This window comes from Artibeus jamaicensis, unplaced genomic scaffold (assembly GCF_021234435.1).
Source record: "Artibeus jamaicensis isolate MK-2021 breed Jamaican fruit bat unplaced genomic scaffold, CSHL_Jam_final contig_432, whole genome shotgun sequence".
Taxonomy (NCBI): Eukaryota; Metazoa; Chordata; class Mammalia; order Chiroptera; family Phyllostomidae; genus Artibeus; species Artibeus jamaicensis.
Window position 1 is genome coordinate 11,988,200 of NW_026521828.1, and position 17,304 is coordinate 12,005,503.

Below are 17,304 nucleotides of genomic sequence, written 5' to 3' on the forward strand. Positions count from 1 at the left end.
GGAAGACTTTACCGTCACTGGGGAGCCACTGAAGGTTTTTGGGAAAAGCAGGGAAGGGTGCAGGACTGGGTCAGATCTGCCAGGTGCCCTGGAGAAGGCATTTAAGCTGGTTGGTTATTGTTATTCTTCAAACACAGGGTTTCTCAATCTCAGCACTGCTGACATTTGGGGCCAGCTCATTCTTTGTTGTGGGGGGCTGTCCTGTGCATGTAGGGTGTTTAGCAGCCTCCCTGGCCTCCACCCCCCTCGATGCCATTAGCACCCTCACCCCCAAGCTGCAATAGCTGAAAATATCTTTCGACATGGCCAATGTCCCCTGAGGGGCAAAGTCGCCCCTGGTTAGGAACTACAGCTATAGAAATCATTTTCCCCTAATTTGCACCCCTCTTTCTTTTTCTCAGGATTTCTGGAGTTTTTCCACCATGAATATTGTCTTGTTGGATTTTGTCATTTTCTTGCTCCATTGTGCAACCTGTGAAAAGCCCCTAGAAGGAATCATCTCCTCTGACGTCTGGCACTTCACATCCCCTCTTTACAATGCGACCATCTATGAAAACTCTGCTCCCAAGACCTACGTGGAGAGCCCCGTGAAAATGGGCATTTATATCGCTGAGCCCCAGTGGGCAGTGAGATACCGGATCATCTCTGGAGATGTGGCCAATGTGTTCAAAACAGAGGAGTACGTGGTGGGCAACTTCTGCTTTCTGAGAATCAGGACAAAGAGCAGCAACACGGCCCTTCTGAACCGGGAAGTTCAAGACAGCTACACCCTCATTGTCCAAGCCACGGAGAAGACCTTGGAGCTAGAAGCTCTGACTCAGGTGGTGGTCCACATCCTGGACCAGAATGACCTGAAGCCCCTCTTCTCCCCACCTTCATACCGAGTCACCATCTCTGAGGACATGCCCCTCAAGAGCCCCATCTGCAAGGTGACCGCCACAGATGCTGACCTGGGCCAGAATGCCGAGTTCTATTATGCCTTTAACACAAGGTCGGAGCTCTTTGCCATCCATCCCACCAGTGGTGTGGTCACGTTGGCTGGGAAGCTCAATGTCACCTGGAGAGGGAAGTATGAACTCCAGGTGCTGGCTGTGGACCGCATGCGGAAAATCTCAGAGGGCAATGGGTTTGGCAATTTGGCTGCACTGGTCATCCATGTGGAGCCCACCCTCAGGAAGCCTCCAGCCATCACCTCTGTGGTGGTGGCCCCGCCAGATAGCAGTGAGGCTGCCACCCATGCCACTGTAGTGGTAGATGCAAACAGCTCAGGTGCTGAAGTGGACTCACTGGAAATTGTTGATGGTGACCCTGGAAAGTACTTCAAAGCTATCAAGTCCTACGCCAGGAGCAGTGAGTTCAGTTTGGTGTCTGTCAAAGACATCAACTGGCTGGAGCACCTTCATGGGTTCAACCTCAGCCTGCAGGCCAGGAGTGGGAGCAGTCCTTCTTCTTATTCCCAGATCAGGGGCTTTCACCTACCCGCTTCCAAACTGGCTTCCCTCCAGTTTGAGAAGGCTATTTACAGAGTACAGCTTAGTGAGTTTTCTCCTCCTGGCAGCCGCGTGGTGATGGTGAAAGTAACCAGAGCCGTCCCCAACCTGCAGTATGTTCTAAAGCCATCCTCGGAGAGTGCAGGGTTTAAACTCAACACTCACACTGGGCTCATCACCACCACAAAGCTCTTGGACTTCCATGACCGAGCCCACTACCAGCTGCACATCAAAACATCGCCTGGTCTGGCCTCCACCACTGTGGTCATCGACATCGTGGACTGTAACAACCATGCCCCCCTCTTCAACAGGCCTTCCTATGCTGGCACCTTTGATGAGAACATCCCCCCCGGCACCAGTGTTTTGATGGTTACTGCCACTGACCTGGATCATGGAGAGAATGGTTACGTCACCTATTCCATCACTCATCCGAAAGATGTGCCCTTTTCTATCGACCCTTACCTGGGGATCATCTCCACCTCCAAACCCATGGACTATGAGCTCATGAGAAGAATTTATACCTTCCAGGTACGAGCCTCAGATTGGGGATCCCCATTTCGCCAGGAAAAGGAAGTATCTGTTTCTCTTAGTCTCAATAACTTGAATGACAACAAACCTATGTTCGAGGAAGTCAACTGCACTGGGTCTATCCGAGAAGACTGGCCAGTACGAAAGTCGGTGATGACTGTGTCAGCCATAGATGTGGACGAGCTCCAGAACCTAAAATACGAGTTTGTATCAGGCAATGAACTGGAGCATTTTGATCTAAATCATTTCTCTGGAGTGATATCCCTCAAACGCTCTTTTACAAATCATACTGCTGGTCAACCCATCCATTATTCCCTGAAAATTACAGCCTCAGATGGGAAATACTATGCCTTACCCACGACTTTGAATCTCACTATAGTGAAGGACCTTCATTCTGAGGTTCCTATAACATGTGATAAAACAGGGGCCCTGAAACATTTCACAAAGACCATTCTGCACTCGGTTGGGCTTCCAAACCAGGACTCCAACAATGAGGATTTCACTTCCTTAAGTGAATATCAGATCAATCATCACACCCCACAGTTTGCAGACCACTTCCCACAGTCCATCGACATCCTTGAACATGCCCCTCTCAATACTTCCCTGGCCCGCCTGGCAGCCACTGACCCCGACACTGGTTTTAATGGCAAACTGGTCTATGTGATTGCAGATGGCAATGAAGAGGGCTGCTTTGACATTGAGCTGGAGACAGGGCTGCTCACTGTTGTTGCCCCCTTGGACTATGAAGCCACCAGTTTCTACATCCTCAACGTGACAGTGTATGACCTGGGCACTCCCCAGAAGTCCTCTTGGAAGCTGCTGACAGTGCACGTGAAAGACTGGAATGACAATGCACCCAGATTTCCTCCTGGTGGGTACCAGATAACCATCTCGGAAGACACAGAAGTTGGAACCACAATTGCAGAGCTGAAAGCAAAAGATGCTGACTCAGATGACAATGGGAGGGTTCTCTACACCCTGCTGAGCCCCACAGAAAAGTTCTCCCTCCATCCCCTCACTGGGGAACTGGTTGTCACAGGACACCTGGACAGGGAATCAAAACCTCAGTATATACTCAAGGTGGAAGCCAGGGATCAGCCCAGGAAGGGCCACCAGCTCTTCTCTGTCACAGACCTTACCATCACATTGGAAGATGTCAATGACAACTCTCCCCAGTGCATCGCAGAATTCAGCAGCCTGAAGGTCCCAGAGGACCTGCCCCCAGGAACTATCCTAACATTTCTGGATGCCTTTGATCCTGACCTAGGCCCAGCGGGAGAAGTGCGACATGTCCTGTTAGATGATGCCCATGGGACCTTCCAGGTGGACCCGATGACAGGTGCCCTCACTCTGGAGAAAGAGCTGGACTTTGAGAAGAAGGCTGGGTATAATCTGAGCCTGTGGGCCAGTGACAGTGGGAGGCCCCTGGCTCGCAGGACCCTGTGCCATGTGGAGGTGATAGTCCTGGATGTAAATGAGAATCTCCACCCTCCCCGCTTTGCCTCCTTCGTGCACCAGGGCCAGGTGCAGGAGAACAGCCCCCCGGGAACCCAGGTGACCGTAGTTGCTGCCCATGACGATGACAGTGGCTTGGATGGGGAGCTCCAGTACTTCCTGCGGGCTGGCACCAGTCTTACAGCCTTTAGCATCAACCGGGACACAGGTACCAGGAGTGGGGTAGGATGGGAGGACCTGGCACTGACACAGGATGAGACTGAGGGAAGTCAGAGACTGCCCTGAAAGAAGTCTCTGAAAAGAAAAGCGATAAATAGCGACTCTCCTTTCTGCCCCTTTGATTTTATTTTTAATCTAGTTTGTATCATGCTGGGGAGATATATGTATATGCATATATATATATGAATATGTGTGTATGTATCCATTTAAGTCAAATTACCAGATCACTGTATGTGTGTGTATATATATGTACACATATAGTATATATACATGAACATATTCATATACACATATAAATATATGTTATATATATTTGTTTATAAAAGTAATATATCATGGTTATAAATTTTTATATCTAATTTTAAAATTAATGTTTCTCTGTGACCCATTTCCCCAGATAGAATATTTGTTAACAATTTGTTCTATAATCTTCTACTAAAGTTTTCTTCTTTGTATCTAGTATATGACCACTGTTCACGCTATTATTATGAAAACATAATACAATAGACACTAATTCTGAAACTTATTTCTTCACATAACTCTAAGATATTTGATATGTCAGTACATATACATCTTTGTCGTTCCTTTTTAATGGCTGCATTTCATTCCATCATATAGATGTAACATCCTTGTTCATATACTTTTACGTATATGTATGAGTATCTATAGGGAAAACCCTTAAAAATGCAGTTGTTGGGCTAAAGGGTAGGGCATACTTTCTATATTAATAGACATTTCCAAATCGCCCTCCAATGAGGTGAAACCAACTTAGTTATTCCTTTCAAGCTTCATAGAAAATGAGTGCAATTCGGTAATCACTTTCGGAGCACCCTCTCCTTGTGAGGTCCTGACAGGCTGTTGGGGGAGACTCCTGGTGAATAAAGGTGGGGCCTCAAGGAGTCTCCAATCTGATGGGTGATTTATTTCCAAGGGAAGGCCAGGGTGACTGGTGAAAAGAGCATTAGACTGTGAGTCAGTCAAGACCCAACTCTTCCACCTATCGCTGCATGATCTCAGTCAAGTCATGCTCTTTCTTTGGGCCTTAGTTTCCCCACCTGTCAAAGCAATAGGTTCCTTCAGCTCTGACATACTAGGGCTGTGAACACGGACGCTGCCTCTCACATAGGCCCTTCCCACTGAGTGTGATCCATGAGAACTTAGGGTGTAAGCCTCTTTTGCTCACGAATGGACCCTCGACTTCTAGAAAAGTGCAGGCCCATAGTAAGCAATTTGTGGAGCTAAGTCGATAAAATCATAAAGATAATGGAGAGGGCAAAAGCAATGTATTTGTCAAATCCCTCACCCTTACGTTGTATCTATAAACACTTGAAGATTGCAGGAATCAGTTTAAGGACAACCAAGAGGAAATCCCTTAGAGAATGTGAAATAAAGCAACCAGTAGGGCTTGGGATGATGTAGCCAGGAGAAAGTAGGTCGACTACCACTGTCTTCTGGAAACCCTGCAGATGCCCATATGCCAGAGCCATGAGCCGCTTTCAGCAGAGAAAGGCTCTGAGAACTTCAACAGCAAGGACATGGGTCTCCCACGTTTAACTCAGCAGCTCCCACACCATATTGCCAACAGTTTCTTTCTTTTTTTTTAAGGTTCTAGTTATTTATTTTTGAAAGAGGGGAAGGGAGGGAGAGAGGAGAGAAATATAGACACATCAATCGGCTGCCTCTCACACACCCACAACCGGGGGGTGGGGGGGGAGGGGAACCTGGCCCACAACCCAGGGACATGCCCTGACTGAGAATTTAACCAGCGACCTCTCAGTTCACAGCCTGCACTCAATCCACTGAGCCACCCGGCCAGGGCACCAGCAGTTTTTTTTTTCTCGTGGAATACCTCATTATATCCTTTCCAGAGACCACTTTGGGGAGTGTTAGGCAAGGTGAGTTCTAAACCTACTTTGAGCTCTAAAATATTTTGGGTTTGGTGATCAATTGTCCCTAGGAATGATTCAGACTCTGGCACCCCTGGATCGAGAATTTGCATCCTGCTACTGGCTGACGGTACTGGCAGTGGATCAGGGCTCCATACCCCTCTCTGCTGTAACTGAAGTCTACATCGAGGTGATAGATGTCAACGATAACCCACCCCGGATGTCCAGACCCGTGTTCTACCCCTCTGTCCCAGAGGATGCACCCTTGCACACTTCTGTGCTTCAGCTGGGTGCCTGGGACCCGGACTCCAGCTCCAAGGGGAAGCTGACCTTCAACATCACCAGTGGGAACCATATGGGGTTCTTTGTTATTCACCCTCTCACAGGTAAGGACCTCGTAAATCGGGGGGGATAGGATTCTTCAAAACAGTGCTGCTCAAAGCGTGGCCCTGGACCAGCACAGTAAGCAACACCTATGAACTTGTTAGAAATTCACATTCTCAGGTCCCATCTTAGACCTACTGAATCAGAACTCAGGATGGGGCCCAGAAATCTGCATTTTAATGAGCTATCCAGCGGTTCTGATGGGTGCTAAATTTGAGAACCACTGCTCAACAAAGTCCATCTCTATGGGAAAATAAGGTATGTCGGCTTTCTTTCCTTGAGGCCTAGGGATGCTAGCCAGTTGCCTGATGTACAACTAACCACCCCCCTGAGTTACAAACCAGACTTTCCTAATCCTAGTTCCAAAGTGATCTCCAGCCTGCCCACAGTGTGGTAGCAATAGAGACCCATTTCAGAGGAGTCAACCATCTCACAAATATCCATCCTGGGCCCAAGGCCGTCTGGGGTAAGGGTGGTATGTGGTTTAGAGGATTCCAGAGGTCACCAGCTTGCAGCAGGGCATCAGATGTAGCCCACACACATGTTTTGTTTGGCTTGCACAAGCTTTAAACTTGTGATTTTTTTCAAGTTGTTGCCAACATTAAAAAATTAGGAAACCACAAAACATTCCAAGTTTCTGGTTGTTCTTAAAAAACTAGAAGGTCTGTAACACTTGACCCCCAGCCCCCCATTCCCTGGGGACGACAATTGCCTAGAGGCAACAGTAGCTCCCTACGCAGAACAGGTGCACGCCCTCCGGTCCCCACAGTCCCTTCATCCCCGCCTGCATCACCGCCAACTGCTCCCTGCATTTGTGCTACCTGCTCGGCTGCTGGTGGTGTTGGAGTCTCAGAGCCAGTCCTCACCATGAGGTACTTTTTCACAGCTGCATCTTCGTCTTGGAAGATGAACAACAACCCTATTGCACAGAAGGCTGGCATTCTCAGCTTTGAACCTGAGATTCTGTTCTCCAGCTCCAACAATTCAGCCTGGCAAGATTGGAGGAAGGGGAAAGAAAGCTAAAAGGCAGTCCCCCGTCCTTGAGACAAGGAAACCAGGAAAAGCACGAACCCATGGGTCCTGAGGCAGACAGTGAGTGAGGGACACACATGTCTACTAGCACAGAGACATTGGTGTTGGAGCCTTTCCTGTTAACCTTTGACCTCGGGGAATAAATTAGCCTTCCTAGAAGGATGCCCTCGCCCTGGAAAACAGGCCTAGCTAGCTTTCTACTTGGTTCTGCCCTGCCCCTTCCTTTTCAGAAGAGGGAAAAGATCTCTCACCTAAGGCATTAGCTTCTCAGTGTCTTCCAAATCCCTATTCTGTTTACTGTCAACAGTTCCCTGGCAAGGGGTCTGGCAAAAGGCCCCAGAGGGCAGACATGTTCTTAGTCTTCCTGCAGTTGAGGAGAAGAAACGTTTACCAGGAAAAAGGTCTAAAAGTAAAATAATTGGCAATGAGCTCTTATCACCACCATGTGACCGTCCTGCTTTCCTGCTTGGACCCCATGAATGGTGTCCCTGTGCCCTGAAGGTGAAGCCAGATACTACTGTGCCCCACGCGCTTGTGCCTGACTGAGCTCCGGCTGACCATTCTGGCTTTATCTTGCCTCGCTCACCTTGCCCCTTTCTGGTTCAAGCCACATGGCCAGCTTTGGTGCGTGCCCTCCCCTGGTGCCGAGCTTTTGCACATGGCGCTCCTTCCTCCATCTCTTCCCCTCTCCTTTCGTCTGGCTAACTAACTCCTGCTCTTCTTTCAGATCCCAGCCCAGCTGTTCTTTCCTTTGAGTTTTCCTGACACTATAATACATCTCCCAGCACTATTTACCTGCCTCCTTTTTTAAAACACTTACTACATAGAATATAGAGCATCATATTCATTTGTGTGATTATTCCATTAACTCTCTATGTCCTTCACTAGATTTCAAAGGCCTTCTAGAAAAGGAACTTTGATTGTTTTTGCCAACTGTACATCTGCAGTGCCTGGCACACAGTAGAATCTCAATAAATAATTGGAAAGTAAATGAATGGATCTCTGTCAGCATCCACAATCTTTTGTTAAGCCCAAGATTCATTCATTTAAACTATATATGTGCTGTAGAGAGATGTGAAGGAAAATACAACACAATTTCAGGCCTTGAGAAATTCAGTCCATCAGGAGCATGAAGACCCAAATATAAAAACTATAGAACCAGCGTGAATGAGCACATGCTAACAATCTGTGTAGGCATGATGCAGGGATTGCTCAGAGGAGAGCAGAAGCTGCTCAATGCGGCAGATCTGCAATGGCTTCATGAAATGGGGTGATAATACCGAGTTGAAGAACAGGGAGGACTTTGCCAGGCAGTCGTCTGGGAGGGTCCTTGGGCAAGGAGAGTGACAGGAGCAACAGCCTGGAGGGAAGAAGCCCCAGGTCTTATTGACGACATGGCAAGTAGGTCAATTTTCTGAAGGAGTGTTGGTTTTCACCACTTACTATTCATTAGACCTTGGGAGAGTGCCTCTTGCCCTCCATCAGGACCATAATGGCCAACACTCTGATCTCTTACATGTCCAGATATCCTTCTGCATTCCTTCTATATCTCTACTAACTCATTTAATCTTTATAGCCAACCAGAAGGTAGCTATTATCATCTCCATTTTACTGATGAAAAAATCAGACATAGAGCTGTTAAATAAGAGAAAGCTGGGCAGGGAGTTGAGGTTAGACCTACATTGGAGTGGGTCAGGGTGAAAGGATTAGAAGGATTGAGAATCCATTATAGTTGAAATCAACAATAGTTGGAAAATTATTGGATGAGAAAAAGGAAGGGGAGGGGAGAGGAGGGGAGGGGAGGGGAGGGTCAAAGATGAGCCTAAGAAGAGGTAAGGGGGTAGGTAAATTTGTTTGGAGGAAAGAAATGACAAGTGTTGGATTGGCTGAGTCCCCACCTCCTGCCAGGAAGAGCCTTTAGTAGCCCCTCACACAGCCCTGTGGGGTGGTTCTGCGATGTCCCCACTCCATACAGGCCCCCTGACACCAGCCTGAGAGCAGGGATGAGGCTGGTAATAGGGCAGCAACAGGCAGCAAGTCTAGGGACGCTGGCGTAGAAGGTGGGAGGAGGCAGTGATGAGAGAAAGGCAGAGAGAGAAAAGAAAAACCAGAGGGGCAGAGAGACAGAGAAAGAGTGTCTGGGGTTCAGAGAGGCAAGGAGGGGAAAAAGGAGAGAGGGAGACCTGGACAAGAAGAGAAGGAAGGGGGTGAGGGAAAAACAGAGAAAGAAGAAAGGACAGAAGGAGCAGAAAGGAAAGCAAGGACTGAGCCAGAAGGAAGGCTAACTTGCCAAGGCCCCCTCGCCTCGCCTCTGTACTCTCCCAGGAAGGGGGGCGCAGACTGTGGGCTCTTCCTCACCTGGCCCCTTAGCTGGGGGGTGAGTGGGTGGGGTGACCTGGGACAGTATTCACACTGTCCCAGAGAAATGTGTTTTCCTTCTCTGACTACAAGGGCCTCTGGCTATGGGGCTTCCCAGGGACTTTTTTGATCCCTCCCTGCCTTCAATTAGGGAGGAAAAATTCAAGATGACTTGGTTCTACTGCACAAGGCAAGAGCTTGTCCCTCACAGAGGCTACTCCTCACGTCACACCCCAGGCCCAGCACTGGAGTCTCCACCCAACCCGAATCCCCTTCCCCACAGGAAGACTCCATCTCCATACTTCATTCCACGACACCATTATCCAATTGTCTAAACAAGACCAAGACACTTATTCAAAGTTTTCAGATATCCCATGGGCTGACAAATAGGTCTGCTTTCATTTAAAAGAGACCTTCCTTACCAGCTATGACCTCTCAGTTTATGGGCTTGGATGTCCACTGGGCCCCTACGAACTTCAGTCTTGACTTCCCAAATGCTTGCAAAGAACTGGTACCTTCTCTTTTTTGTGGCCTCATTGAAGAGCCGTAGTGCCTCACAAAATTAAAACTAGCAAGTCCCCCTTCCTCAATTTACAGATGAGCTGAGGGGAGCCCTCTTCTGGCTCATCTGTGCCAGCGGGTCACGGGAAGAGCCAGCACTAGCACCCAGGTGAATAATACAATAGTAGCAAAGGAGTAGGAAGCTACCACCTTGTGATAACTGTGACCCCGGTTGTTACCCCCGAGAAGCCACATTTTCCACTCAGCAATCTGTGGTGCACAGCACCCTCCTCATGGTGAGAGCGGGCCATGGGCGGGAACCTGCGTGGACGCCATCATCTCTGCTGTGTTCTCCCACCTCCTCATTTGCCCTTCCCCTTCTCCAAACTTCCATTTCCCCTCAATGCTTCTTGTTCTCCGAAGACCAGAATCCTGATCAAGAACTTGAATGTACCCTTGAACTTACCCCCAATAAAGTGGCCCTGGGAGCCCTAGGAGCTCAGGTCCCCCTCCTACCATCTCTTCCCCAGGTCTGCTGTCCACCGCCCGGCAGCTGGACCGAGAGACCAAGGATGAGCACATCCTGGAGGTGAGTAATGGTGGTGGACCCTGGGACCACATGCCTATCACTGTGGCTGAGGAGGGAGCTAGGCTCATGGAGGAGTTGCTACTTAGGCTGAGCCTTGCTCTAGTTGGTGGTGAGGCCTCCTAGGGTCTTTGCTGGCTCTTTAGCAGTGTGAAGGGGAAGACTGAAACAATGTGGGGCTGGGCAGGAAGCACTGATTGGTTAAGTAATGCTGCAGTGAGTGCAGGAATAGGGAGCGGTACTCACGTGCTGGGCACTTCGGTCCAGTTTCTAACCCATCCCCATGATCCAGAGTCACCCAAGGTCAAACACCAGGTCAGTGGCAGAGTCGGAATGAATACCCAGACCTTTCTCTTCTAGAGCTGTCCTCTTTCTAGAGTGTCTCTAAAACCTCATAAGCATCCCTGCCTGGTTCCCATTTTCAATGAGACGTGTTGATCTTGGCTTTAAATCAAAGGACTCTACCTATGCCCTCTCCTAGGCTACCCATAACCAGTAACAGGCATCTCTCTTCAAGTCTTAAAGACATAAGGTGGGAGAAACACAGATTCTCCAGCAGAACTGATATAAACTCCACCTTCCTGCGCCCCCAGGCTCTGCCCATGCCCTTTGTAAGGAATAGGTATTATTAGTAAGCAGCAGCTACCTGGCCTTCTAGAGACTGACACGTTCTCCAGAGCTCAGTAACAGCATTTATCTTTAAACACCAAATATACACTAAAAATTTGGAACCATTTAGAGTAGAAATGTCCATCATGTGCCCTTGGGGTCACCGATGCATGGGACAATCTGCCCCTACGCAAAATACTTCCTGATTCTAAAATTCTCAATGTCTTTTCTCTTACCCTGGATTCCATTTCATGCATCAAGCTGCCTGTCTGACTCAAAAGCTACCACCTACTCCTTGACAAACATCTTCTCATTTGCTTTTCCCCTCCGGTAGCTTCAAGAAACTGGAGGGCAGAGTTTATGAGGATCACGGGCAAATGAAAAGTAAATGGTCTCCGAGAAATGGCCCGTAGGCCTCCTGAGTAGAGAGCACCAGCTTCTGTTTAGAGCCTCCGTGGCTTTGTCTTCTTCCAGTTCTTTCTGGTCTTCTTTGTTCTTACTGGCTTTCCTGAGGGCGAGGTTACCAGAGACCTGGGTTCCAAGTAGGTGAGGCGGGGATAATAAAAACCACGGGCATATAGCAAAGAACGCACTGACATTTCCAGGCTGTTGAAAGCAGGGGTAGTGGTGGGGTTGCAGTGGGTGGTGACATATGTTCAATGTTCATATTTGGCAACTCATGCTAGACTTTGTCCCCAGGTGACTGTGCTGGACAATGGGGAGCCCTCCCTAAGGTCCACCTCCAGGGTGGTGGTGTGCGTCTTGGACGTCAATGACAACGCCCCCGTGTTCTCCCACAAGCTCTTCAATGTCCGCCTTCCAGAGAGGCTGATCCCGGTGGCCCCTGGGCCTGTGTACAGGCTTGTGGCTTCAGACATGGATGAGGGGCTCAATGGCAGGGTCACCTACAGTATTGAGGAGAGTGACAAGGAGGGCTTCAGTATCCACCCGGTCACAGGTGTGGTGTCATCCAGCAACACCTTCACAGCCGGAGAGTACAACATCTTAACGGTGAGGGGTGGATGGAGGCCTGGGGCGGGGGTGACATGATCGGTTAGGGATTTTCTCGGAGGATACAGGAGAGAGACAGCCATGAGGCAGGATGTAGGTGGTACCCCCAGAGGGACTGGGAGCCCCAGCTTCAGCCAAAGGATCAGAATTCTGGGCCTTTTTCTTTGAGGGCATAAAGGTCCTTGCCTGGGAAATCTGCTCTGTTCTTAGAGATGAGGATTTTGGTGACTGCAGCAGGGGCTTCGCAATCAAGACAGGCCTGGGTTCCAATCCTAGCTCTGCCGGGTTACACCTGTGTGGCCTTGGACAAGTCACTTAACCTCCTTGGGCCTTTGTTTTATCATCGGTACAATGGGGCTAAGAACACTTTCCTTGTAGGAAGACAATGTAGCAAGTGGCCAGGGTGTGGGGTCTCGTGTCTGACAGCCTCCATCCAAGCCAGCTTCATTGCCAGCCAGGCAGAGAGCCCGAGGCAGTGAACTTACCATGCTGAGCCCCAGTTTCCTCTGGCAAAAGGCAGGTGCCAGATTACGCTACCTCTCTCAGGGCTGTTGTGCAAATTAAATTAGATTGGCACCAACTGCTCTTAGAGCAGGGCCTGATAATAGAAAAAGCTCAATAAATTTCAGTTTATTGTGTTTATGGTTGTTGGAAAGGGTATAGGGTGCCTGTGGGCAAAGTGTGGTCTAGGCGCTAGCACACAGTAAGCCTTCAGCTAAGTAGTGGCTTTGATTATTTCTTCACCACTTACGAGGTTCTTGAGCACGTTACATACTTTGTTCCCTACCGTGCCTGCAACCACTAACATGGGATCTGTTTACAGCAAGCCCTCCACTGTGTGCTGAAAGAATGAATGAATAAACAAGTAGACAAGAGGCCAGCTCAATGAGTCACTGGGCACCCTGTCTCTTGCCTGGCCACCTGGGTCTTCTTGTTTCTCGGACCCAACCCCACAGACAAAGCCTCACTCTCAGTTTTGGCCTCTTTTCAGATCCAGGCAACAGACGGTGGGCAGCCTCCACTCTCAGCCAGCGTCCGGCTCCACATCGAGTGGATCCCCCAGCCCCGGCCCTCGTCCATCCCACTGGCCTTCGATGAGCCTCATTACAGCTTCACAGTCATGGAGACAGACCCCGTGAACCACATGGTGGGCGTCATCAGTGTCGAGGGCCGCCCTGGCCTCTTCTGGTTCAACATCTCAGGTAAGGCCTCAAGGAGGGCCAGCACCTCCTCCCAGACCAGCCCTAGTCCTCATGGCACGACCCTTCTGAGCCCTCTCAAGGTCATACTCCCTGACAGCCCCCCTTAGGGCCACAAGTAGTGATGGCCTCTTCCCTGGTTCTCTGGGTCAGTGAGTAGTAGGAGTCTAATTTGTGCCAAACTTCCACACCAGCTAACTTCTCAGGTGGGACCTCCACAGCCTCACTGTGACCAGAGTGGGGTGGTGCCTCGGTTACCCCAAGCACCTGGGAGACCTAAGAGAGTGGTCCAGAGAGACCCAGAGGAGAAAGCACAGGTTTTATGTTTCCTCTTCTGCCTCCATGTGAAAATCAGTGTAGAGCTGACTTCACTGACCATGGGCCTGAGGCCAGCGATACCCTGGGGCCATGCTTCATGTGTGGTCCCAGGTTCCATGCTCAAGATCGGGGGAAAGAGTCCATTGTTATTGAAGGAAGTACTTGGGTCCAAGCTCTGATGGCCTTCTCTGAAACTCCTGTCTGTCTCTAAACCCAAGATTTTGTTAAAACATGGGAGGGGGTCCAGACCCCTTTGGGAATCTGATGAATGCTTGCGGCCCTCCTCCCAGAAAGCTGCACTCATAAACATAGATTTACATACCAATTCAGGGGGTTCACAGATTCCCTGAAGCCCAGCCAGGGATTCCAAGTTAAGAATCTGTAACCTCAGAGTCTCAGCACCACACAAACCATGGATTCCCGTTCCAGTTTCCCAGCTGGGTTCAGAGATCGGATACGCACTTGACCTAAGTTTGCGGCCTCCTGCATCTACTTCCAGTTCTGATTCACTGCTCTTTTTCATTGTTTGGCTTTTTTTACTTTTATACAAAATAAATACATGCACTCTAAAGAGCATTTAGAAAACACAAATGAATGCAGAGAAGAGAATAAAAACCACTTAAATGCACAACAGTCAGAAGCTAATCCACTGTTACACTTTTGATGTGTTTCCTTCTGGTCATTTTTGCTCACACACTCACACACACACACACACACACACACACACACACACACACTTAGGGTTATGTTAAAATATTGTTTTTTGACTTTTAAAAATACATGATGAATATATTTCCATGTCACTCAACACATCTATATTCAGGAGACATTCAAATAACTGCATGCTAACTCTATATTCTAGATTCTTACAGTTCATTAAATCGATCCCCTCAAGTCGAACAAAGTTATTTTCATTTTTCCCCCTGGGCACAGGTACCTTTGACCACGCACACTGCCCAGGGGCCAGGAAGTAGAGCTCCATTACTCCTGCCTGTTTCAATCCTAGCAGCAGAATATGTTCTGCGACTAATTTTGGTTTCCTCTGGGACTCTTCAATCCATACAAGTTCACCTTTCTCCGTATCATTACTTGGATATTGACAATAACTTAAGAAAATAATAAACTTTTGGGGGGACTCCTGAGGGATGAACTCCAGCCCGTCACCCAGATATCATACTCTTTCTGAACAGAGTCTTAGAATCCCTGATTCAGACTCACCCTTGAACTCCCGCAGTCCTGCTAGCCAAGGGTGGCATCTACTCCCACCTCCTCTAAATCCACCAGCCAAGTCCTGTGTTGTGCTCCTGCTGCCTAAGTCACTGGGGTTGTGTGTGCTTCCCACCCACTCGCACTCCAGGTGGGGACAGAGACATGGACTTTGACATTGAGAAGACCACAGGCAGCATCGTCATCGCCAAGCCTCTCAATACGAGGAAGAGGTCGAGCTATAATCTGACTGTGGAGGTGACCGACGGGTTCCACGTCATTGCCACCCAGGTTAGAAGCCTCAGCTGGGGGCTCCCAAGTGGAGAGGAGATGGAAGTCCTGCTTAGTGGGACGAAACCGCAGAGGACTTCCTGTGGAGGCGGCGTACCTCCGAGGATGCTAAGTTGTAGTCACGGTCGTGCGTCCCAGTCTTAATCTGACACGCTTTCTACTTCTGTGATCTGATCTTGGGGGGGGGGCTCTCATTCCCACTGTGGGTCTCTGCATATCAAAGGGGTTTGTCTAAATTAGCCGTTTTTGACAAGAGTGCATGGGGCTGCCATGAATGTGAGGAATGGTGGTCAAATGGGGGCTCTCAGAGATTTATCTGTTTTATATACTGAGATTTCACACAAAATTTCATTGAAAGAAAAGGCTCTTTAACAACAACCAAAATAAATTTCCTTTGAAAACCACTAGCCTGCACATTACTCGAAAGCCCTGCGATTGTGAAATTGTACCATTCATTCTACAAACCCTTACTGAGTGCTGTGCACCCAGCACTGTGCTAGGCACAGATGGCACCTGACGTGGGGAGCCACACAGACAAGGCCCCTGCGTTTACCGGCTACCTCTGTCGCACTGTCCTCCCTAGGTCTACATCATCACGATTGCCAATGTCAACCACCATCGACCCCAGTTTCTGGAAGATCATTATGAGGTCAGAGTTCCCCAAGACACACTGCCTGGGGTTGAGCTCCTCCGAGTCCAGGCCACAGATCAAGACAATGGCAAGGGCCTCATCTACACCATACATGGCAGCCAAGACCCAGCAAGTGCCAGCCTCTTCCAGCTGGACCCAAGCAGTGGTGTCCTGGTAACTGTGGGGAAATTGGACCTGAGCTCAGGGCCCTCCCAGCACACCCTGACAGTTATGGTGAGTTCACTGAAAAATCGGGTGAGGATGTACTCGCGTGCAGATGTGTGGGGGTGGATGCTGGGAGGCATGTGAAAGTTCCATTTCCCCTGATGGGCCAGGTGTACTGATGCTCATACTGATAAGCCGTGAGATGAGTTGTGACATTTCACAGCCTGCCAGAGGTACCTTCCATAGGATGCCTAGGAGTGAAGAAAGAGATGGGACAGCTGCCAAGAAAACTCCTGCAATCTTAGACTTGTTCCAAATATCCCCCAGCAGCTCTCCTTCTGTTCCATGAACTGCATGACCACATGTCGTGTCAGAACTGGGAGGGACCCAGAGATCATCCCACCCAGAGCAAACACTAGGGTGAGGCGAGCCAGCGATACAGAGCACACAGTTTAAGGAGAACTCACTCTGAGGGTCTTGTGTCTGCACTTTTAAGACACTCCCAAGAGTGAGTGCCTCCTTAAATTTACACCCCATGTTCCTCACTTGGCCTCACTCCAGTCTAAGTCCTGATCCCACCCATTTCTCTTACCTTCCCCCTGAGGTCCACAGAGGAGGAGGGATGTGCTCAACATCCGATGGTTCTTTATGGTGGCACCAGAACTGGACTCCAGCCTTCTGGATTTGAGTTTCAGGATGTTTATATGGTAGTTTATCGTTCTTCAGGCACACTGATATGTGTTAAAGGCTCAGAGAAGTCCTGCAGCAAAGAACACTTTAACTTTATTTAATTCAGCGCTCCCTAAATTTACTTGACCATAGAATGTTTTTTCCCCTGCCTAACATATTAACATCTTGAAAAACTAATATTTTTTGTGATGGAAGTTGCAAAATACTGTTTCTCTGTTCATGTCTGCCTTTCTCCTAAAGTGAAACTATCCATTAAAATAGCTAAGCCTAATAATCAATAATTAATAAGCTTAAAAAAAGAGCATAAATGAGAGCAAAGTTTAAAGGAATAAAGCTACAATCAGGCATATTTTTCATTGGCATTCTATTTCACTGACCTTAATCTAACCCGGCCTCTTCCCATTCCATTTGCTCCTCACCCCATTACCTCCTTGGGCCCATAGGTTCGAGACCAGGAGATGCCCATCAAGAGGAATTTTGTATGGGTATCCATTCACGTGGAAGACAGAAACCTCCACCCGCCCCACTTCACCCAGCTCCACTACGAGGCAAGTGTTCCTGACACCACGGCCCCGGGCACAGAGCTGCTCCAAGTCCGAGCCACGGATGGTGACCGAGGAGCCAATGCTGAAGTCCACTATTCCCTTCTGAAAGGTGAGAGGCCTGGCTTTAAATCTAGAAGTGGGAAGGGCTTTGGTAATAAGGAGAAGCACCAGAGGCATGAATTTGGAAGTTATCACTCTAG

General features: G+C 48.9%; 1 protein-coding gene across 1 annotated transcript in view; it reads left to right on the forward strand.

Moving 5' to 3' along the window:
• The window catches only part of FAT2 (FAT atypical cadherin 2), a 71,862-nt gene that overhangs the window by 18,257 nt on the left and 36,301 nt on the right, over positions 1-17,304 (forward strand). The window contains exons 2-9 of the mRNA XM_053665948.1: positions 402-3,681; positions 5,650-5,964; positions 10,384-10,442; positions 11,748-12,059; positions 13,051-13,261; positions 14,934-15,073; positions 15,657-15,938; positions 17,003-17,213. Of these exons, the coding sequence (XP_053521923.1) occupies positions 423-3,681; positions 5,650-5,964; positions 10,384-10,442; positions 11,748-12,059; positions 13,051-13,261; positions 14,934-15,073; positions 15,657-15,938; positions 17,003-17,213 (4,789 nt within the window). The 5' untranslated portion in view covers positions 402-422. The remainder of the gene's footprint in view (positions 1-401; positions 3,682-5,649; positions 5,965-10,383; positions 10,443-11,747; positions 12,060-13,050; positions 13,262-14,933; positions 15,074-15,656; positions 15,939-17,002; positions 17,214-17,304) is intronic.